General features: G+C 44.6%; 1 protein-coding gene across 3 annotated transcripts in view; it reads right to left on the reverse strand.

The window, feature by feature from the left end:
- Positions 1-23,342, reverse strand: part of LAF3 (Amidohydrolase family) — a 259,740-nt gene that overhangs the window by 27,791 nt on the left and 208,607 nt on the right. For 2 of the 3 annotated variants that reach the window (XM_087400545.1, XM_087400544.1), the window contains 2 exons: positions 20,860-20,991; positions 20,643-20,758 (listed from right to left, as the gene is read on the reverse strand). The exons of the other annotated variant lie outside the window; for it this stretch is intronic. In XM_087400545.1, coding sequence (XP_087256671.1) covers positions 20,643-20,758; positions 20,860-20,991 — 248 coding nt within the window. The remainder of the gene's footprint in view (positions 1-20,642; positions 20,759-20,859; positions 20,992-23,342) is intronic. 3 annotated transcript variants of the gene reach the window in all.

A 23,342-nucleotide genomic window follows, 5' to 3' on the forward strand; every position in this document is an offset into this window, starting at 1 on the left:
AGATTCTTGGCAGTCGCAGCATGATTGCTCATGCTTATGCTAATGATTCATTCTTTACTCCAAAAAATACTCGGGCTGACCTGTCCATGATTATGCATGCTCTTTCTACATATGGATTGGCTGCTGGCCTTCGGGTAAATTTTCAGAAATCAAAATTGCTGCCGTTACATGCACAGGAATGGCACAACCTTCTGTGGCCTGGGGAAATTGTCCCCGCCTCTCAATTCATTCGACATCTTGGTTATCCTCTAGGCTGGGGACTCACCCGTTCACAACAAACTGATTGGGTGCTAGTAAAGTTAAGGGCAAAACTTGAATATTGGAAGCTTGCAACTTGGCCATTACATGTTCGTCTGCGAATCACACAATCCATTTTGATAGCATACATACAATTTTATTTGCCTCTCACTATGTTCACTAAGGCAGATCTGGTTTCATTTATGTCAGCTATCATGGAAATTTTTTGGCGTTCAAAACATGGCAAGAAAAGTCTCAGATTACTCTCTATGCATCGTCTCTGTTCTCCAAAGATGCACGGGGGTCTAACATTCTCAATATTCAAATGCATTTACTTGCTCACAGAGGGAAAATGATGATACAGTTTATGCAAGGAGATCAGCCTTGGGCTTTCATGATCCGCTCTCTCTTATTACATCTTCATACATCTGCCTTTGGAAATTGGCAGCCTACTCAGTGGGATTTTTTATTTGGCTCTATCCAAGGCAAGATCAGAGGCTGCCCTTTTGTCTCTCATCTACTTCTTGATTGGAAACACATTCTATCCCACTTGGAATGGCATGGCAGGGACTCTCTCTCGGGCAACTCTTTGAGGGTAGAGAATTTTTTTGGTCTAAAGTATTCCACCCTCCTTTGGCCATACAAGAACCCCGACGTTCTTATTTTCTCTCTTTCAAAGGCATTTCATCTGTGGCGGATGTACTTTAGGATGATGGCACAATTTTATCTTTTTCTATGGCTGCTCACAAATATGGCTTGGGAGCTCATTATCGTCCTTTATGGCATAGAATTTCAACAATGCTCCAACCGTACTTGCCGGTACCTCATTTGGAACTTCAGAATCGGCTTGAGGATTGGATTTTACGCTCTCCTTCCTTATACGCCCGTCCTTTGAAGCTCTCACATATCACAGTGTCATCACTGTATAAAGTGTTATTACCTCCACCTTGGATTTCCCACAGAGCAAATACTGTTTGGCATATGGATCGTCCAATGAAGTGGTGGAGAAAAAGGCTGCGTCTCCTTTGGCATTACGAAGTCCCTCTTCGACAACAACTTTTCCTATGGCGAGTTCTCCTTGGCATTTTTCCATCCGAACAGTTACTCGCACATAGACATATTGCTTCAGCTGTTTGTCACAGATGCCAGCACTCTACTGAATCAGTGTTTCACATCTTTTGGTCCTGTCCAAATACTTCTGATCTCATTGCTCTCATCAGACAGAGGCTTCGACAGCGATTTCCTACTGTTACTTTTGGCAGATTTTTCTGGTTGTTTGGCTTTCATCCACAGAGATAGGGTTTTTGTATGGGTGCGCTATTGGTCCCTATGGACTTTATGGATGGATAGAAATCATAGAGTCTTTGGTGATCCACTCTTTTCATCCTTTCTTTTTTTCAAACGATCTCTGCAACAATCATTCTATGATTGCCTTCAGACTCGTTTGATTGATCGGGATGTGTATACAGCTTATACTGAGATCTTTAGTTGAGTAGTAGCTACTTCGTTTTTGAAGTAACTATGAATGTAATTATTCTACAGAAATAAAAGATTTCTTCCCACAAAAAAAAAGTAACTAAGCAGGTAAGACAGAAGGTCATGAGAGAATGTCATGATCCACCATATGCAGGACATCAAGGTATTGATGCTACAGTTAAGGCGGTGGAGCATTTATTTTATTGGCCTACGTTGTGTCGCGATGTTGATGAGTATGTTCGCACACGCCTAACTTGTCAGAAGGCGAAGTATGATCGCCGGGAGACTCCTAGACTGTTACGTCCTCTGTCCATACCCGATGGACCATGGGAGAGCATAGCCATGGAATTTATTTTTTATTTGCCGAGGACACCTATAGGTAATGATGGAATATGGACGATCATTGATTGCTTAGCAAGTAGGTGCACTTCATTCCTGTACAGAAGAAGATTGGGGTAGATCATATGACGAAGTTATTTATGCAGAATATCTTCAAGTATCATGGTATGCCAAAGTCCATTGTGAGTGATAGAGACCCACGCATAACTAGCTTATTTTGGCGGAAAATTTTTTAGAATATTTTTTTTTGCGCAAAAAGTAGTGCTAGTTATATTGCTTGAAAACGAGAGTACAAGAGGGCCTAAAGGCCAGCGGGCTGCAATCACAAAACGGATATAGCTCGTGGTAACAAAATACTAATTACAAGCCTCTCAGGGCATAATCATTAGAGTGTGGACAAACAGCCACGGTGGGGGGGAGTAATGCCACTGAAGACTCTGAGCAGAGTGTTGGAAGAACAGCTCTCGATGGTCCCAGTCGCGAAGGAAGCGCCGTCTCTTCTCCTTCCCTGCGCGGGACTCCCCCTGAATCTGATCCCACTGACCCTTGAGCTTGTGAATGATCGTGCTCCAAATGTCCGCTAGGGTCTGGGTAGCAGAAGAAGCCTGATCTCCTAAGGTTTGTGCGCATCTGGAAGTCCAGATATGCTAGCCTGCAATACTCCCTATGATCTCCCAAACTAGATGCCAAGTCATCGCTCCTGCATCTGTATCTGTTAGATGCCAAGGGAAGCTGTCCATGTATGCCCAGGTGGCCTGCATGATGAAGAAAACTGGATCCTGCCTAGAGAACTCATAAGCCAAGTGATGTCCCATCTCAGTGCTGCACCAGCAAACGGCTCCCCAACCAGTGACCCGGTCCTAGCTCGGGTGCAACCCTCGCTAAGATCCCCATGACTCCCTTCCACACTGTCTAAGCATGCGAGCAGCTCCAAAGGCAGTGCTTCAGGGATGACTCCTCCTGAAAACACATCTGGCAGTGCCCCTCCTACCCCATCTGCCTCAGCCAGCTGCCAACTGGTAGCCCCTTGTGGACCACCATCCAAAGAAAAAAAGAGATCTTCCTCGGCCGCCAGCTTGCCCAAAGATTCTTCCAGAATGTGTGAAGAAAGACCAGAGATATCCCTTGGGCATACCAACTATGTGCCTGTGTGGGTAGCCCGCGCTGGAGAGCCCCAAGAGCACGCCTACCAGTACGCGCACTGTATGAGAAGAAGGGGGTAGGGTTCTCTGAGGTCTCCAGTGGTGGCCAGCGCCACTCCCCTGGGTCCCACTCCACCTCTGTCAAGGAGCGGCCCTCCCAAATCCAGAGTCTCCAGTCCTGGTCTTGCATAATCAGGGGGTCTATATGCCACGTTTTCCCTTGCAGCCCTATGATGCGAAGGCGCTGCCAGGGAAGCTGGGGGTCGATCACGGCCTCTCTGCTCTGGAGACAGCTATCATCGGTGACGGAGCAGAAGTGAATCGAGGAGTTCGAGAAAAGGCCTGCAACCACCAAAGGAATGCCACGGCTAGCCACCTCTCATCTCCCGGGAGGAGCTGTCTGGTGATCATGGGACTCCTCCAACCTGCAGGAATGGCAACATCGATCTCCGCTCGTCGAGCCCAAGGATCCCACGTGCCGTACCTATTGCTGCTGCCAGCTCGCCTGGGCTCAGCTGGCTATAGACGTCCCTCCAAACCTGGAGCGAGCGCGCGGGCCCACGCGACCAGAGCGCCCAAGGGATATGGGACCGTACTCTTGCACTTGAGCTTGCTCTGCCGTTTTTATTCATACTTAATAAAGTACTTTTCTTGAAAAAAAAAGTGAATGGACGAGAACGAGTTGGCAAATAATCCTGAAGTGTTACAGCTTTATCTTGAGGCTTTCCAGCTGGAGCCCAATTTGCGTGGCACTCATTCAGGTTCAGCACAGCGCCAGGTGTCTGTAGCATTACTTAATGCACAGGGGGGGAGTTAGCGCTTCCATACCTAGAGGACACTTGGTGTTGCATTTTTGTTTCACCCGAGGTACTGGTTGCTGACAGTATCTTCGCCGTTAGAGCCTCTATGATTGGTGTTCTAGTCACTTAGTTATGATGCATCTTACGTGCAATGCATTATGTATTTGTTACCATGGCTCTACAGATACATACTCATTCTTGGTTTACCTGTTGGCGGCATTGGTACGCTACCCTTTCAGGTTTGGTTGGTCTATTGGGTCGCTCCCATTTTAGACTTGGTTGATCTGTTGATGGCATTGTTGGCTGTATTTCAGATTTGGTTGTTGGTTATTTGGTTATTTTTCTATTTCAGCTTTGGTTATTTCATTTGCTTTTGATTTTTCCATTGCTACTTTTTCTTTTTGTTTTGGTCTACAGGAAATCGAGGACGTTTGCCTTCTTTCAAAAGGGGGGTCTATCACGAGGACATGAAATTATGGGACTTTTGATTTGCAACTCTCGTAATTTGCGTGTGACTGCCTTGAGCCTCTGGGGCACGAGGGTTTGGCCATGGGCGGGACTTGGGGAATTAAAATTCCCTAGTGGGCCCTTGGAAATAGTGAATGTGCGCCCGGTTACTAGGCAATTAATTCCTAGGGCCAAAGTGTGCAACAGGGGGACCAAAAAAGTGGTGCAATTAAAAATTGCTAATTTTAGCACAGGACTCCAAAAAGAGCCCATAGCTCTTCTTTTGGGCTTAGAAGGCCAAATCAGTTCCAGAAGGAGCCAGATCATTAGTTGTGAGCTGCCAGAGCCTGCCACGTGCTGCTAGAGCAAAATCGCCTTTTACCAGGAGCTTCCAAAGCTTGCCAAGGAAAATTGTCATCAACCAGGGTCAGTACCATTGCATCCAGGGCTTGCCAAAGGAAATCGCACCTGATCCAGAAGCCTGTTGCACACGGGTTGCCTAGGGTCCAAACGGAGAAGCCGCTAGGCCCGAGCGGCGAGGTGAGCTGCTCGTGGGCACCCGAGATGGGGGACGGCCCCCGTTAGTGAACAACAAGCTACTCACAAGGGGCTCTTGAGCGAAGACGCGGCAGAGGGTGGGGAAAGAAGGAGAAGAAGCGGCCAAAGAGGGGGCCCGAGAGGAGACGGAGGGAGAAGGAAGCAAGGAGGGGAGGGGGCGAAGCGGGGGGGTAGCAACGAGCTCAAGAGAGAAGGAAAAAAGATTTTTTGGTATGCAAAATAGTTGATTTTCAAGCATCATGGTATGCCCTAGTCCATTGTTAGTGACAGAGATCCCAAAATGACTAGCCTATTACGGAGAGCCTTATTTGATAATATCCGGGCGAATTTTTATTTTTTCCATGCCCAGACAAATGGTCAAAGTGAAGTAGCTAATTCAACAGTGTTAGATCTTTTGAAATGCTATGTGGCTGACAAAAAAATCAGATTGGGAAAAGTACCTTTCACTTGTGGAGTTTGCATACAATAATACAATTCATACTTCCACAGGGAAAGCCCCATTTGAAGTCACATATGGAAAGGTGATTCGGCCACCAATCCTGAGGACCAAAGCCGAGATATATACAACTGATCAGTCTGTCAGAGACCTCCACACGGCATTCAACCAAGTGGGGACAACGATAGAAAGGTCTCAGGAGAAACAATATAAAAGTGCAAATAAGCATAGAAGTAAACCAGATCTCAAGAAAGGTGATTGGGTACTCTTGAAATTTGAGAAAGCTAGGATCCACAACTTAAGGGCAAAGAGAAAGTATATGCCAAAGTTGTCTACCAAGTACGATGGCCCTTTTCTGGTCACATATGAAATCAATGAAGTGGCATACTGATTGCAATTGCCAGAGGATTGAAACATTCATAATGCCTTTCATATGAGTATTTTGAAGAAATATCAAGGGCCGGAGCCTAGTGAACCAATAATGGAAGACCCACCAGAAGTGGATGAGCTGGAGGAGATCCTTCAGCCTAGAGTAGATCGTGTACCATGCTCTATGCAAAGGACCTTAGGGCAAGGTATTTTATAGATACCTTCAAACATTCAAGAATTATGCGGCATTGAATGCCAAGTGGATGGATGGAGACATATTGTGATTATCCACAACTTCTGGGTGGTTAAAAAGAGGCTTTTCAGTTGAGGTCACTTGATTAGAAGCCGAGGGGATGTTACCAAGCTGTAAATATCCAAGTAAAATACAAAGTTGACCATATATTTCGATCATAATTGAAGAGTTTTTCATTCAGTTTTAAGTATGGTCAAAGAGTTCTTTGAAGTGATCAAAGCATTGACTTCGGTCAAAAATACTTGACTTTGGTCAAGAATGCCTTGACTTCGGTTAGGGGGACTTGGTTTAGGCCAAGAGGGTTGACTTTAGTCAACCAAGATGTTTTCAACTTTGGTTGGAGAGGTTTGGTCATAATTAAGGCACCTTGACTTTAGTCAAAGCCCTTTAATTATGGTCAAAGAGGGTTTCCCTCGGTCAAACAAAAAATTATTGTTTGGCGTGCACTTTGGTTTGCTTGGTGGGGACACCCACAGAGACAATGATTAGTATAGGGATTATTTTTATTCGCAATTCTAGAATTTTAGTTTCTTAGTATACCACTTACCAAGGGCCCTAGCGAGCCCTTGCTCAGCCCATAGTGGCTTGTAAGAGTTACTTTTCTGATTGTACTTTCGTTTATAGGCCATGACCCGTGAGACCTCCGTAAGACATCTCTCTCTCTCTTTCACACACACACACTCTCTCTCTCTCTCTCTCTCTCACACACACACACACACAACACACACACACTTTTTTTTTTTTTAAGTGAAAATTTTGTTGCTTTATATTACAAGAGAGCTTCCCAGAAAGGGAAAGCTGGACAATACATCAACAGAAAATTTCAGTGTAAGAAAGATATACATTAGAATCTATGTAGTGAGTTTGCAGACAATCAAAGAGAGATTGCTGCAAAGATCTGTGGAAAAACAAGAAAAAGCATAACTGACGATCACCAAAGACTCTATGGTTGCGTCTATCCATAGAGTCCAGAGTGCCTAGTATCTAACCCAAGAAAAAAACAAATCAAACTCCCGTCGATGTGGATTAATGCCAAAGAGCCAAAAGAATTTTCCAAAAATAACATTTGGAAAATGAGCTCTCAAATACTGTCCAATGATACCCAGAAAATCAAGAATATGCAGACAAAGCTAGAAGAGATGAAGCATAGGTTCCTGCGGAGCATGACATCGCTAGCAAACAACAGGAGCAATATGTATGCGTGCCATAAGCTGCCCAGATGGGAAAACTCCCAACAAAACTCGCCACAAGAAAATCTGTTGCCGAAACCTTAGAATCCCAAATATGGCAGTCTATTCCGCCACCACTTTGCATGTTGATGCATATGCCAAATCTGATTAGCTCGATCCGAAACCCAAGGTGAAGGCAACATAACTTTAAACAATGCCGATACCGTAATATGAGACAGTTTCAGTGGATGAGATGTGGATATAGAAGGCTGAATAGTTCAGTCCTGAAGCCTGTCTTCAATCTCAAGTGGAGGAACCAGCAGAAAAGGCTTCAGTGTAGAATCAATGGAGTGAGATTAGGAAGGAGGATGGGGGGAAGAAGGAGAAGTGGGGAGGAGGAAGGAGCGGAGGAAGGGGGGAAGGAGGAGGAGATCTATGGGGAGGGGGAAGGAGGAAGCGGGAGGAGTAGGGGGAGGATGAGGAAGCGAAGGAGAGGGTAGTGGGAGGAGAGAGCAGGAAAGCTGCAGAGGGAGGATTAATGCTATGCGAGGCATAGGTTAGTGAAAGTTGGGGACTAATATTTTGTGCGGGTGCCACACAGGATGATCGTGCATCCCCAGACCATATTTTGCAGCCGCCAAGAAAAGAAAGGAGAGTACCATCGTCATGAATACCGAATAAACACCTTTGAAAGTGAGACCATCCCAACGAGGAGATTTCCATCTGCCACATGATTTTACTGCATCAGACAATTCTCTTTCAGTGAAAGGAAGTTCCAACTCCAAAGCTTGCACAAGAGAGATAATTAGATTGACATGATGCAATAAAAGGTCTCTTGCTGAAAGAACCTCAGGAGTAGAAAAATCTGCATGGCCAAAATGTCGAGAAAAATGATCAACACAAGCTTCAGCAAGCTGTGCTCAAGAAGAAGTCCAAAACCCATCAGGCAAGAGAACTCTGCAGATATTTTTAGATTCTCTTGTGATGTAACTCTTGAAGAACACTTTAGACGAGAAGCCTTTGTCCAAGAAAGCCCTTTGCTGTGCCCTGGTCTCCCACTTAATAATTTTCCTATGATCATTGGATTGGAGACAATGTTTTGCCTGGCATAAGGACGTATTTTCTTCAACTGATAGAGCGCGAAAGTGGCTGAGCTTAGTCAATGAATGACAAATGCTTCTGGCCTGAGCAACAGAGTCTCTCAAAATTTTCATATAATTTTTTCCCTAATCACGAATAACTGCTTGCATTCAAGCAACAAAAGCAGTCCAAGCATAATCAATGTCAATGAGACTCTGACGTGAAAGAGGCTAAAAGGCATAAGAAATCATGGCCTTAAAAGTATCATGCCCCAGGTAGCTATTATTGATTATTTGTGGCCACCAAATGATCAATATATTTGTGGCTATCAAATGATCAATATATTGAAGCATTGGATGCGTGGCTATAGCATACAAAATAGCACTGAAAGGGCAACCTTGCCGAACTGAACATTTAAGTGTCAAGGATTCTAATAAATCTCCAGATAAAATGCATGCAGCTTATGTAGATCCTCCTCATGCAAGGCATCATATAAGGACTGCCGCAATGAGGCCCAGAAGAACTCATAGGGGTGTTAAAAAGGAGAAGCTAGAAATGCATGATTACACTGTAGCCATAGGGTCCACACACACTTTTTTAAGTGGAAAATATAAGGTACACACACACACACATTTTTTTAGTGAAATCTTTGAGTGCTTTATATTACAAGATAGCTAGCAAGAAAAAAACTAGGAAGCAAAAATAGTACATCAAACGAAAATGTCCATGTAGGACAAATATACATCCTGATCTATGCAGTGAGTTTGCAAACAATCGAAGAGCGATTGTTGCAAGGAATGACGGAAAAAGACAAAAGTAGAAAATACTGGATCACCCAAGACTTTGTGATTCCTAGCTTTCCAGAGAGTCCAGAGTGCCTAGTAGCGAACCCAAGTAAATAATAAATGAACCATAAATGCTTGAGAGAATCTCAATCTCAATCTGTCACGAAGAATACCCAAGAAATTCTGTGTCTTAGAGCAATTCCAAAATATATGAGATACAAATTCCCGGGGAGCTAAACACCGATGACAGATAGCAAGAGCAATACATCTGCAAGATAAAAGCTGTCCTGACGGTACAACCCCCAGCAGAACACGCCATAAAAAAACCTGTTGGCGTAAAGGAAGCTTAGAGTGCCAAATCTTCTTTAATCTCTTTCTCCACCATTTGAGTGGCCGGTGCAATGCCCCAAATTTGATTAGCTCTGTCTGACACTCATGGTGGTGATAACAAAACTTTATATAAAGAAGAGATTGTGATATGAGACAACTTCAAAGGATGAATAGATGAATATAAAGGAAGAAGAGTCCAATCCTTAAGCCTGTCTCGAAACTCTAATGGCGGTATTGGCTGAAATGGTTGAACCATTCAAGAAATGACCTGCCATACGGGACAATAGTACATGCCCAAACCATATTTTGCAGCAGCCAAAGGAAAAGATAAAATAGTGTTTCATGGAAAAAAAAAAAAAGATAAATTAATGCAGTCATCATTGATAACATCTGCAACGACTGAAATCCCTTTTAAATTAAGAAATTAATAGCGTCAAGGCTCCTGCAAAGCCAAGGGAGTAGAGAAAGCTCGGGACCAATGGATGCTCTCAGCTCGCAAAGAGTTACCCTGTAAAGAGTCTCTTCCATTCCATGCCAAGTGTGAAAGAATATGCTTCCAATTCTAAACATGTGAGAAACCACATTCAATGTAGCCCAGAGGAAAATCCCATTGTGCGAGCTGCCAAAAACCAAATGCAGGAGTGGTGATGTGAACCAGTAAGAAACGCATCATGGCAGCCCAAGGCTGATCATCTTGGAGAAACTGAAGCATCATCTTGCCTTTGTGAGCTAAAATGTGCACATGTATATTAAGAATATTCAACCGTCCATGCAATTTGGGCAAGCACAATCTCTGCACTGAAAGAATCCACAAGCTTTTCTTGCCATGCTTTGACCGCCAGAAAATTTCCATAATGGTGGACATGAAGCAAGACAAATCCTTCTTAGTGAAAAAAATCAATGGCAGATAAAATTGAATATAAGCCACCAAAATAGACTGAACAATGCGAAGTCGGACATGCAGCGGCCAAGTAGCCAATTTCCAATATTCCAGTTTTTTCTTCAATTTAGCAAGAACCCACTCAATCTGTTGACGGCGAGTAATGCTCCAACCTAAAGGATATCCAAGATGACGAATCAATTGAGTTGGCGGAACAATTTCCCTCGGCCATAGCAGCCTTTGCCAATCCTTGGTATGCAATGGCAACAAACGGGATTTCTGAAAATTAATGTGTAGGCCAGCAGCCAGTCCATACAAAGAAAGAGCCTGCATTAGTGAAGAAAGATCCCTTGGAGTGTTTTTGGGCATGAAGAAAGAATCATCTGCATAAGCCTGAGGAACCAATGAGCGACTTGCAGGAATTTCCAGCCCATGTAATATATTTGTGGCCACCAAATGATCAATATATTGAAGCAGAAGCAGCCCCCTCCCTTGCTGCCCCCTCTCTGCTAGCCCCTCCCTCTGCATCAGCCACTCCCCCTCCCCCGCCCTCAGCCTCTCCCTCCTCCCCCTTCTCTCCCTCCCAGCCCGCCCCCTCACCTCTCAGCCTGCTGCCCCCTCCCCCGCTCCCTCTCACCCTCCCCCGCTCCCTCTCAGCCCGCCCCCTCACCTTCAGCCCTGCTCCTCCTCCCCCGCTCCCTCTCAGCCCTGCTCCCCCTTCCCCGCTCCTGCTGGACCAGTGCAGGATATGTAGGACCATTGGACACTTTGCCAGGGATTGCCCCAGGAAGAAGAAAAGGCCCAAGAAGCCCTCTGGTACAGCTACCGTCCCACGGTCTCGACAGAGGGGTGGTGCAGGTCTAGCACCTGCTCCTCGGTCTCGACAGGGGGGTGATACAGGTCCTGCACCTGCTCCTCGGATGCCCTTGAGGTAGAAGGTCGTGAGGCAACTGAGGTAGAAGGTGGCGATATCAAAGGAGCGCTCCGTGGAGGAGCACTCTGGCGAGCAGCTAAACCACCATCCTGAGGAAGACTGCCATGTGGAGATCGAGGAGCAGGTGCTGGACCTGTACCACCCCCCTGTCGAAGCCAAGGAGCAAGTGCTGGACTTGTACCACCACCATCCTGAGAAGGACCATCGTGCGGAGGTCCAGTCTCACCTCGCACAGTCCGAGACGTTGAAGCTTCGACCTCCTCCCCGGTTGCAGCTTCTCTCCTAGAACCAGCGGTGCCAGACACTCTCCTTGAGGCAATAGAGGTCTCCGCGGCTGGGCAGACATAGGATTGAGAGCAGTCCTCACTTCCTCCCTTGGATAGGGGGAAGGGGATGCTTTACACTATTGATCCTCTTCCTTCAGAAGGGATCCTTCGCACTCCGGTGTCTGGCTTGCTTCACAAGAACTCATTTCCAACCTTGGCAAATGCTTCAGATTTCCCAGAGGAGTAGTTTGTGCCCTCTACTTTTTGTGAGCCAGTGATTGGGTTTCCTGTTGACAGGGCTTCTTCTTCAGGCGGCAAGGTTCTTTCCCCTGTTGATTTTTCGCCAACTTGGTTCCATTCCTCGCTCCTCGAGCAGGAGGTCTTCCTTTGTTGAGGGATTTGTTTCCGCCACTAGGTCAGGTAAGGTGTTCCACTCTACATCCTCCTGTCGATGACGATTATTAGTTGGAACATAACAGGGCCTAGGTGGCGTCCCACATCGCTGCCGTAGACAGCTTAAGCTTCATCCAGGTGTTACTGGGGGTTCCATTGATATCTTATTTATTCAGGAGCACAAACTAGATTCTAGAGATTGTGCCAAGTCAAGCAAGTTGCTTTTTGGCCATACTTTTTGGTCGCCTGCCTTGGGCACCAGGGGGGGCAATTCTATTTCAGTTTTGCAGTCGGTTCTCCCCTTGGTTGTTGGACACGCAGTTGTTATTCCCTCTAGAGCTCAGTGGATTATTCTCTTGATTGGAGGGCATAAGGTTGGTTTCCTTAACCTGTATGCCTCCAACATTAGAGGGGAATGTACCATTATGTGGAAGGATTTGCTCTCCTGGGCCCCCATTGCGGATTCATGGGTGATTGGAGGTGACGTTAACATGGTTGAGTTACCGTCAGACAAAAAAGGAGGTAGAGAAGGAGGAGTTAACTCTTTGGAGAGAGCAGCTTGGGATGCCTTCCTTTTTCACTATTGTGGCAGAGATACTTGGTTTAACGATGCCTTTCTTATTCAGCCACAGTCCCTCCTGTTCTCTTGGTCAAACAGGAGGCAACAGATGCCTATTCATGCACGCATTGACAGACTCTATGTAGATGATTGGGCACTAGACAGAGGTGGATCGGTATGCATTGCTGCTGGGGTTTCCACTTCAGACCACTTTCCTGTTGTACTGGCTATCTCAGAGCCTCACTTGAGAGGCCGGTCTGCCAGCATCAAGATTCTAGATGCCTTGTACACAGAGAAGGACCTTACAGAGGCAGCCCTGCAGATATGGATTTCTCATGTCCGGGGTGGGCAGCCATTGCCATCACAGGTAACTGCTGCCCTTTCTGGTATTAGCGACTTCTACCTCTCAGTTGCTTGTACTAGGAGACGAGATATTCTCAGACGTGAGATTGGTGTTTGCCAGCAGTTGGCAGCTTTGCAGAGGGAAGAGCAGGAACGGCCTTCAGATGCTTGGATTGAGGAGCGCCTTGCTGCAGCAAGGGCTCACCAGCAGGTATTGCTTGATCAGAGAGCAGAGTATGCCTTTCATGCACGGGCCTTTTGGATTCAGATGGGTGGCAGAGTCAATAAACACTTTTTCTCTACTCTTGGCCCTAGACATAGTAGAGAGAGTGTATCCCAACTTATTGACTCACATGGGGTTTTACAGACAGATCCAGGTGATGTCTTGCGCATAGCTTCAGATTTTTATGCCACCGTTCTTATTGCTGATCCTAAGACACGGGATAGATAGGATGCTAGATATGCAGGTTTTGCTTGATGCACCTTTCACCAACACAGAGTTCAGGACTGCATTATCAGCTCTTCACAAGGGCAAGTGTCCAGGTTCGGATGGACTTACCCCTTCTTTTTTCTTTGCATTTTGGGATATGATTGGAGACTACATTACTTCAGCCCTGCAGGGCATTTAGGACTTTGGTGAGATGCCCAGGTCGCTTACAGAGGATCTCATCCACCTTATCCCGAAAGGAGGTTGCAGAAATCTAGTGTCCGAGTGGAGACCTATCACACTTCTGGGGACTTGTTACAAGATTCTGGCCAAGGCAATCAGCCTCCAATTGCAGCCCCTTCTCCCAGATCTTATTCATGACACTCAGACGGGATTTGTGCATGGCAAAAGCATTTTTTATAACATTTTCTCTTTCTGGGAAGCTTCAGAGTGGGCCATGCAGATCAGCCAGGGTCTAGCCATTCTACTTTTGGATTTTGAGAAAGCTTATGACAGAGTAGATTGGGGTTTTTTGGAGGATAGTCTTCTACGTTTTGGCTTTACTGATGCTTGAATCAGAGGTGTTTCCTCTTTGTGCAGATCAGCCCACAACGAGGTACTTATTGGTGGGGTAAGGGGTGAGAGATTTCAGATTTCCAAATCAGTCTCTGTTAGGGATGCCCCCTTGCTCCTTTTCTTTTTTTGTTCGTGGCCGAAGCTATGAGTATCTATGTTAGATCTCAAGCTGACATCTTTGGGCTGAGACTTCCCATTAGAAGGGAAGAGGAGTTACTTGACAGCGAGTTGGCAGATGACACAGCAGTTTACTTGGATGCCACTCCACAGATGCTCACTTCTTTCAGGACAGCATTGGATTTATTTTGCTTGGCGGCAGGGGCGCAGATAAATTGGCATAAATCCAATGGCTTTTCGATCAGTGATGAGGACACTCTAGTTTGGGGGCTTGACATAGGATTCACTTGGGTTCAAAGGGGTGCGCCTATCAGGTATTTGGGCTGCTAGGTCGGCTTGGATATTTCTTCCACGCAGCAGTTTGCTCCCGTGTTGGAGAGCATCAAGAGCTGCTCAACCAAGCTAGATCTTGCCTCTAGAGTTGTGGTGGTCAACCAGGTTCTCTTGGCCACAGCCTGGTTTGTTTGTTCTTGCTGGTGCCGTTCTAGGGACTACATCTCTCAACTCAGGAGACCGATCAGAAATTTTCTTTGAAGTGGGCTTGATGGCACCGCAGAGGCCTTAGCCAGGGTGGCTTGGGAGACCCTCATCCTCCCTACACAGGAAGGGGGTCTCAATATTATTGATCCAGATCTACAGTGTACTATGCAAGATGGTGGTGCAGGGACTTATGCTAGGGCAGGAACCATGGAAGGCCTTTCTTATTAGCAGCATACAGAGGTGCACACCTTCTTCAGGAGGAGACCGGATGAGCAGTATTAGGTGGATCTTCACCACAGCACACCTCAAATCACCTTCGTCCCCTCTCATGGTTGCCATTCTGAAAGCATGGGCCAGTTTCAGGAGCACTCTTCGGAGGATTCCTCCTTCCTCTCGTGAAGAGATTGATAGGCAACCCATCATGTGGAATGATAGTATTTTAGATGATCATGGCAGACCACTTGGTGCCTCACTCTACATGCAGTGGTCCAGGTGGGAGAGGGGACCTGCATCATCTTTGGGGTCTTGGAAAGCTTTCTGCAGGCTTCCAAAGGAGACCAAATCTCAGTTGCCAGGACATCTCAAAGGGAGTGTAGGGAGGATCTTGCAGATTGAGGCAGCCCTTCCAGAGGATTGGGTAGACACAAATGATATGCCACTCACTTGCTCCACTTGGGTAGGTACTTTTACGAGAGGTGGTGTTCCGCTTCAGGTTCTGGCCTTTCGAGATGCACAGGAGGATGCTTTAGTTTTTAGTGTGCAGGATGGGGGCAGATTGCTCAGGTCTACAGAGGACATCTTGCTTGAGTCTGCTTTTCAGCCTATCAGGGTTGTAGGTCTTTTGGTGCAGGGATCAGATTCAGAGTGGTTCCTCGACCCAGACCCCCGGCTACTCTCCACCGGGTCTTGGAGGCTTTGGCTCTACGGGGGAGTTCCCATTAGGTATTTGCAGTGGGACCCTAGAGAGTGGGAGTGGATTGACACAGGGCATCAAGAGAAGAGCATCTCCTTCTTTCGTTACATGGTCAGTAATGCTAGGGGATTTTAGCTCAGTAGTAAAGGTTGGAGACCTTCCAGAGTTCCTCATTGGCAGACATTTGATATCACTGCGGATTTGCAGAGGTGCTTCTAGAGGAGACTCTGGAAATCCCACAAAAATAGTAAGATCACTCTCTTCTTTTGGCTCTCTATCCATGGTGGGATTGCAGTGAACCTTTGGAGATCCAGGTTTGGAGCCAACCCTACTTGCCCTCGTTGCCTCTCTGCTTCGGAGACTATTCAGCATTATTTATGGGATTGCAGACAGGCGAGGATGATTTGGATGGGGGTAGCCAGGATTTTCAGTCACTTTGTCCACTCCCCATTCTTTATGACATGGCATGAAGCAATGGAACCCCACGAGATGTTCTTGATGAGCTGTGGACAATGGAGCCCATCCCAGGTATGGCAATCATTTCTTTTTCGGTTCTTTTTGCTGATGGAGTCTGGACCCTCATAGCTACTGTTGGAATGCTGAGGGCAACGAGCAAGAAGAAACAAAAGCTTTGCAACACTTCAGTTGCTACTCGTAACAGTCGCAACATAATAAAATGGCTAGAGGGAGAAGTCCGCCATGGTTTTGTACTGAACATAGGTCATGCGACTTACCTGTAGTTTCGTAACGAGCAGGCTTCCGTGTACTCAACCAGCTGCTCTTCTAAGTTCCTACCCTGCTATAGCAACGTCTTTAACATTCTAGAGACACATTGCCCTCACTAATCCTTCAAGATTTGTGATTCATGGATCCAAGAATTGATGCATAAGGTTTTACGAGAGAGCTCGAAGCTCCTATGCAACCTGTAGAGACCTTGTATGAGGACAACCGGTGCTATCCGGATGCTCCAAGTCGTCTCCTTGCTTGCACTAGTCTTACGTTGCAGGTCATAGGGCATTGTGGCCTTTGGTAAGCTGTGGTATAGGATAGCTACGGGCATGCCGCTGTGTAGCAGTTTCATGGGCTAGGACTTCATGGCTTCAACGCTGCTTGTAATCTTGCTATTATTGATTGTTAGACACTCCCTGCTTTCATTTGTGGATGATTAGTAGCTGGCACTCATGTTAGACACTCCCTTCTTTCGCATTATGCCTCCACTTAACGCTCCTAAGTAACTGGATCATGTCAAGGAGCTAGCAGAACCGTGTTGGTCTTCATCTTTTGCTCCTTGCCTCCCTATGATGATTGCAACTTTCTTTCTTGCACTTCCAGTACGATGAATACGACTCCTTGCAAAAAATTTACACAGGACAAGGCTTACCTTTGTATAGTAGCTTACCTGCCCATTTGTAGTCGTCCAGTTCGGTTCTTTTGTAGTAACAAGGCACAGGACAATGTGTGTTGGGGAAACCTGGGTAGAGGATTTTTTACGACTTGTGAGCATGCACAATGAGAGCATGCGGGATGAGAGTAACTATTTGAGCACAGGATCAAACTTGTGTTGTAGCCATCCTTAGCCACTACTGTTGAGGCTCGCAACACGGGAACCCTTGGGAGGATTAAATCGTTGGGATTTTTACCTCTCCTCTAGGATGAATGTCGAGTAACGGAACCCGTGCATTCCGAGAGCTTGGCTTCTTCACTTCATGTTGGGTGAAGCACCTGGCATAAAATCAATTGGTGAAGTCTACGTGATTATAACGCTAGATCTTCCTTCTATGGTTCTATGAAATCAAGAGAATGGGGACCTTTTGATTGTTGTATGGAACACTCTTACGGCCCTTGTAGATTGTCAATTTCCAATGGCCAACGCTGCCCATTACTCTCCACCGTAAGCGTAGTTTAGACGGTAAACAGGATATGCTCCACATATATTTTGTAAACAGGATTGGTAATACGTCAGTGATTCGGTATTATGGATATAAGACTATTATGTAGATTGGTAATGCATCAGTGATACGGTATTATGGACATGAGACTATAACGTAGAACAATATTTTACCAAGATTCAAATAGATTGTTTATGGAAAAGTGTTAAGGGACACTAGCCGGCGTATAGTATAGAAGGAGCTCTTCCATCTACTAGGGATGAGCTCTTTATGACTTTGAAGTCTCAAAAATTCCATTGCAGAAAATGCTATAGTTGATGTGACTATCTTATGCTCATTGCCTGAATAGAAAGATATAAAGATAGAAAGAGTTCCTTCTATTGTATATGGCAAACTTTAGATGGAGACTTAGATTTGATTTGAAGTTCCCTCTATTTCATAAGGGAGTTTCCTTTAATTTCAGTAAACCCCTTGATGTAAAAGATGGGAATATTTCTATTTTACTTTCTATGTACTCTTTGTGTTCTGCTCTCACCTTCGTGTTCTGCTCTTGAAACTCGAGCGTAGGATACTTGGTACATCTCTATTAGAGCTCTAGATAAGAAGCTCAAGCAGGATGTTTAATCATTCATAGAATCCCATGAGACGCCCTTCGATTTTTAATTTTCTTTGGAACTCTCCTGCTGGAAAATTCGGACAATTATTCTTCAACCTGAAGTTATGTAAGGTAGATCTCCATGGGCATTATTTTACCCCTACGATGATCTTGGGTTATTGGGCATTTAAGTTATCTTGCTTGGTGGATTTCTTTACAATTCTAAGAATTATGGTGATACTTACAAGGGGCCTAATGAAAACCACTTGGAAAATATACTTAAATTATTTTGTATTGGAATTTCCTCAGACTCGTGAGTATTATGTGGATAAACTACATGATCATTAATATGGATCTATGGGATGGCCTTGACCTAATGGATGGCCCTGCCTTATTGAGTTTCGGCCATATGGGGAGATTGTTTTGGCATTATTTAATCCAAGGTGAAAAACACTGTACCATTGGAACTTGGAATTTGTCTTTGAATTGGAACAAGGGAATTGCAGACACGAGGAGAAAGAGCAATATCTCCAATGATTATTATTTGAGGATTTCTTTATGGTATTGTTTTTAACAAAATTTCCTTTAGGGTGAATGGATTGATGCTTTCATGTTCCACATGTCTAGCTTTTATACTTTATGCCATCCTCCTACCCATTGGTATCTTATCACAGTGTGTTATGCCTAGGGTGCCATTGGCTTTTGAAAAGAGTTTCTTGCCCTATGTTCTAGAATATTCAAATGAAAAATGGGATCATCTTGGATATATGCTGAGTCGAGACATATTTTACCCTTTGGAGTTCTTGTGTACAGGCCTAACATGATTCAATATCATGATTGGTTGAGAACTGATCAAAGGACAAGGGGGCCTTTGATTAGTCCATATAATCCTTTGGGAATTACTTTAAGATTTTATATGCATTTCATTAACTGTCTACATTCCAACCTTTGATTATTTTTGAATTGAATGCCATATTTGGTTATGCTATCTAGATACAGTGACATGGATAACAACTATGTGCCGGCATTGAAGCCTGGCTACCACAGCTTGAATGAATTGTTCTAACTTTCATTTGGTTGTGATGGTGCCAAGTGAGTCAGCATACCTCTCCATCAGATTTGCATTGAAAGTTCTATGGCATAAAGACGGTGTTGGCAACTTCAACGGATTATCTTCAAGTACTAGTAAATAAGATTTAACATTCTATTGGAGACTAGCCATTGATATATGTTGTACTTTTTGCAATGTTCTAACATGAATGTGAGTATAAAAATTGACTTTCACTTGGTAACTTTGTCAGAAGAAACGATATGATATGAATTATTCTCACTTAAGCAGTATTAAGAGATTGGTTAACAATGGATTACTCTCGTTAAGTGTGTGAAAAGGGCAAGAGTGGATGTTTGCAATTGATTTATTTTGACATTGGAAACTGGTGCAATAGTGTAGTAGGATAGTTGTTTGATAGGACACACACACAAACACACACATACACACACACTTTTTTTTGGGGTGAAATCTTTGATTGATTATATTATATGAGTAGCAACCTCAAAATCCTATGCCACTCCCTTTTAATATCTCTACAATAATCGAACCATATTTCAAAACCATCCTCAAGGTAATGAAGCTTCCTGCTGCTAGAATTGAGCTATCTTTTTTACTCTATCAATGCAGACCATGCTCATGAAGGCATAACCTGAGATCACTGCTATAATATGCATGCCCAAATTAAGACACATAATGTTGGATATGGGCTAACCCCTTGATGTGCCTCCTTGTGTGGTTTGGATAAAGGTAAATGGGTGATGGATGGAAGGCACCCTTGGCGTTTACGACACGTGTACAAATGGGCATTTGAGTAATCCCATATGCAAAAGAGGATCACACTAGGCCTTGGATATAAAGAGGGTTGAGACCCCTCTATCTCATTCCATTGTCTTTTTGGGGATGCGTCAATTTTACGAGCAAAAACCTATGAGCATTTTTATCCGAGCGTGTTTTTCAAGAGATTAAAAAAAATGTATTTCTTTAGGAAACATGGTTTTTACACTTTTATTTTCACTAGAACTAGATCCCTTTATCATAAAAATATACAGACTCGTCACTCATTTATTTTTACACAACATAATTTTCTTATTTAGAGACATCCCTTTGTACCCCTGTTATTACCTTAAAAAAGTGTTGATTTCTTTAAGAAATATCCCTCATAATCACTCTCAATGTAATAATACTATGCATATATAATTACTTATTAACACATTTATATCATATGGCATTTGGTTTGGTGGTGACACGTGTTTGTATGCACTTTGGGAGGTCTTTGATTTGTCCTACCCCGTGCGATTTGTCGTCTCCCTCCTTCCTTTCAAGGTGCTGAGCCCCCGGCGGGTGTTGGATATGGGCTAACCCCTTGGTGTGCCCCCTTGTGTGGTTTAGATAAAGGTAAATGGGTGATGGATGGAAGGCACCCTGGCGCTGGTGACACGTCTACAAATGGGCATTTGAGTAACCCCATTTGCAAAAAGGGATTACAATGGGCCTTGGATATAAAGAGGGTTGAGACCGAGGTCTCATACCCCGCCCACTTTTTGGGAGAGAGAGAGGTCTTGGCATGGCTAGAGGATGTGGGACCCTCGTAACCGGAGCCTCCTTGTTGACATGTGGTGTGCTCTCTTACATTAGCCTAGAAAGGGTACAATTGGGATTCAGAAATCAGTGATCATGACTTAGATACAAAAAGATTTTTTTGGACTCATAATAAGATGGACAGAAATTCTTTGTGACCTAAAACATTCTACCAAGAGGAACATTCACAAAGAACTGTTAAGCACTAGCAAGCTACAAACCCTCTCAGTGCAGCTTCTATGTCAATTGATTCTGAAGGTGTCCACGGAGTTTTCCAGCCAGAGGGTGTTCTCTTTACAGCTGCCTTTATTCCTTCCAAGGGATCAAGATGTGTCACCTGAAATTTCATAAAGAAGTTTGATGCACAGCGGTTCATAAAATCACTTGCATTTTGATATTTAAATCAAGACATTTCCTGCAGAAATGTTCACCACTCACAGGCCAGTCTGAACCAAATGCAAGTTTTGTTCCATTCTTCAATAACGTACTGAACAAGTAAGAGCCTCGTAAAGCTCTGTCCTCCCCAAGCTTCCTTGAGACATAGACAGCATCATCTAACAAATGTTCCGGCTGCACATTCCCAATTCATCTTTCGTATAAAGCACTGCATACATGATGCTCAGCCAAGAGGCTTCTGAAAAATCCATGTTGCATTCTATGTCAACAAGTTAGTTTGGAATGTTTTCCAAATTTTCAGACAAATCCAATATTTAATAGCAGAAAACTAGAGTACAAAGGATGTGTCAATTGAAACAAAGACAAGTTATGATCACCAATACAAAAATGTCATGGTTTGAAAAACCAATATTTAAAAGATTAAGATGTGCATTTCCAATTTCTCTTTGCTATAACCACAAAGCATCTTGCTTTTGAGTTTGTTGATACTAGCTGCATGAAGTTGCGTTTGTACCCTTGATAGATGATTTAAGGAAAACCTTGCCAAGACTCACAACTATGGCATCCCTACCAACTTCATTGGCACAAAAAGTAGAGCACACCTTGTAACTGGTTAAGCTAGGAGGCACACAAATTTGAACCAGAAGAGGACAAGAGAGAAAACAAGATGTCAATCAAAAGGTCAAGTAGAAAAACAATGGTATGTAGAACAGTCTGTATGCCTTCTCATAGCTACAGAAAAAAAGCGTTGACACAGATTGGTTGATTAGTGGAAATGCCTTAGGTTGCCAAGATCTTCATCCTCACATAGGCGTCAATGTTGGATGAAAACTCTACTAGCATCTTGGACTCAAGAGCTGTCATGAGGGCGTGAATTTCTGATTGTGAGATTTACTCGTGAATACCTTTACCTGCATGTGGACGGCCATAGGTTGTTAGGTGTGCAAGGGCCCCCCAAGGAGTTAATGGCCTTGGGGGTGAATTAATTGTTTGGTCCAAAAGAGGAGGCAAAGGCCCCTATATTAAATGTTGGGCCATTGGTGTGGTCCAAAGAGGGTCCAAAGAGGAGGCAAGAGGCAATTGAAACATGGAATTGACACGTGGCACTTTCCAAATGAAAATTCCCTGCATGGGCTGCTGGAAGCACCTGGAATATGTCGCTGGACATTGACAGGGAAGACAAAGTCTTCTGTACAGCAATCTTGCCAGGGGCTGGCGCTGCACGTCGTGGGTGAATTCCAAGGCCGATTTCAAGAGCTCCAGTTGATGATTCCGTTCATACAGGACTATGAACAGCTCATGGACAAAGTCTGTACGTAGGCTGCTCACGATTCAGGCTGTGAAGAGCTCGTGGGCAGAGATCTCGAAGTCCTTAAGTAGGCTGGTCATGATTCAGGCTGTGAAGAGCTTGTGAGCAGAGATCCCAAAGTCCGTATGTAGGCTGGTCACAATTCAGGCTGAAGAGCCCATGGGCGGAGATCACAAAGTCCGTATGTAGGCTCTGGGCAAATAAAAAGCTCAAATGGGCACTTGGTACAGCAATAAGAATTACCCAGCATGGATTGCTAGGAACAATTCTTGGCTTAGAACAAGCCATCTGGAACAGAAATGGATGCCCATTGACTTGCTTGGTGAGAGCAATGCACAGCAAGGAATATTCATGGCATATGGATGCCTAATGGGCTGTGGAAGGCCCTTGGTGCAAGTGGAACTGTATCCATTGTGTAACCCAATTTCCGGGTCAATAAACTAATATCGAAAGGGGCACCAACGTTTGGGGTCAATCTGTCTCTCTGTTTTTGTTGCAGGAGCATTCTAGCTCCCAATCGGTTGGTTGTTTAGTTTCTGAATTGTTAATGTGAGAATATTGTCTTGGTCATTTGCTTATTATTGCCCTTTTGTTAGAATTAAGGCCGGTTTCATGGTTCCGTTGCCGGACTATCTTCTTTAAGGAGGTGAACCTATGGTTGTCTCTGGTGCAAGTATAGCTTGCTGTAATTGAATTATAGCAAGAATGGCACATTTTGATGAAGATTTGCGATATGGAACAGGATTCCTTCCAACAAGGGCAAGATGGACAGTCTATGAATGAGGGAACTCCTTATGATGATGAGTATGCTGATGGACAGCAAGCTCTAAATTCCTTTGATGTGAATGTTTCTCAGCCCAAAGGGTCTAAGGAGGATGATTATGCAGAGGAGGCCGATGCATTGTTCAAGGCATAGTTGCTTAGTGCAGTGGGAACACTAGCCCAGATTACTCAGGACCCACGGTTTGCTGAGTTTCCGCAAGCTCCTCCAAACACAAAGGAGAAAAAGAGACAGGGAACCTAGTGGGGTTCAAAGGCAGCCATATGGTCCAATGCCATTCAACGGACAGTCATCAGTTTGCACACGGTGCTCCATTGCAACAGTCTATCTATGGTCTTGGTGTTGACTTGCATGGCCAAGGCAATAGTTTTCATAATGCAAATCAGGGACAGCAAGTCATCCCACATGCCACAATGCATCCAGGATATTTTGGGG

Source organism: Dipteris shenzhenensis, chromosome 29 (genome assembly GCF_047967505.1).
Source record: "Dipteris shenzhenensis isolate YYH24624 ecotype China chromosome 29, Dip_SZ_1.0, whole genome shotgun sequence".
NCBI lineage: Eukaryota > Viridiplantae > Streptophyta > Polypodiopsida > Gleicheniales > Dipteridaceae > Dipteris > Dipteris shenzhenensis.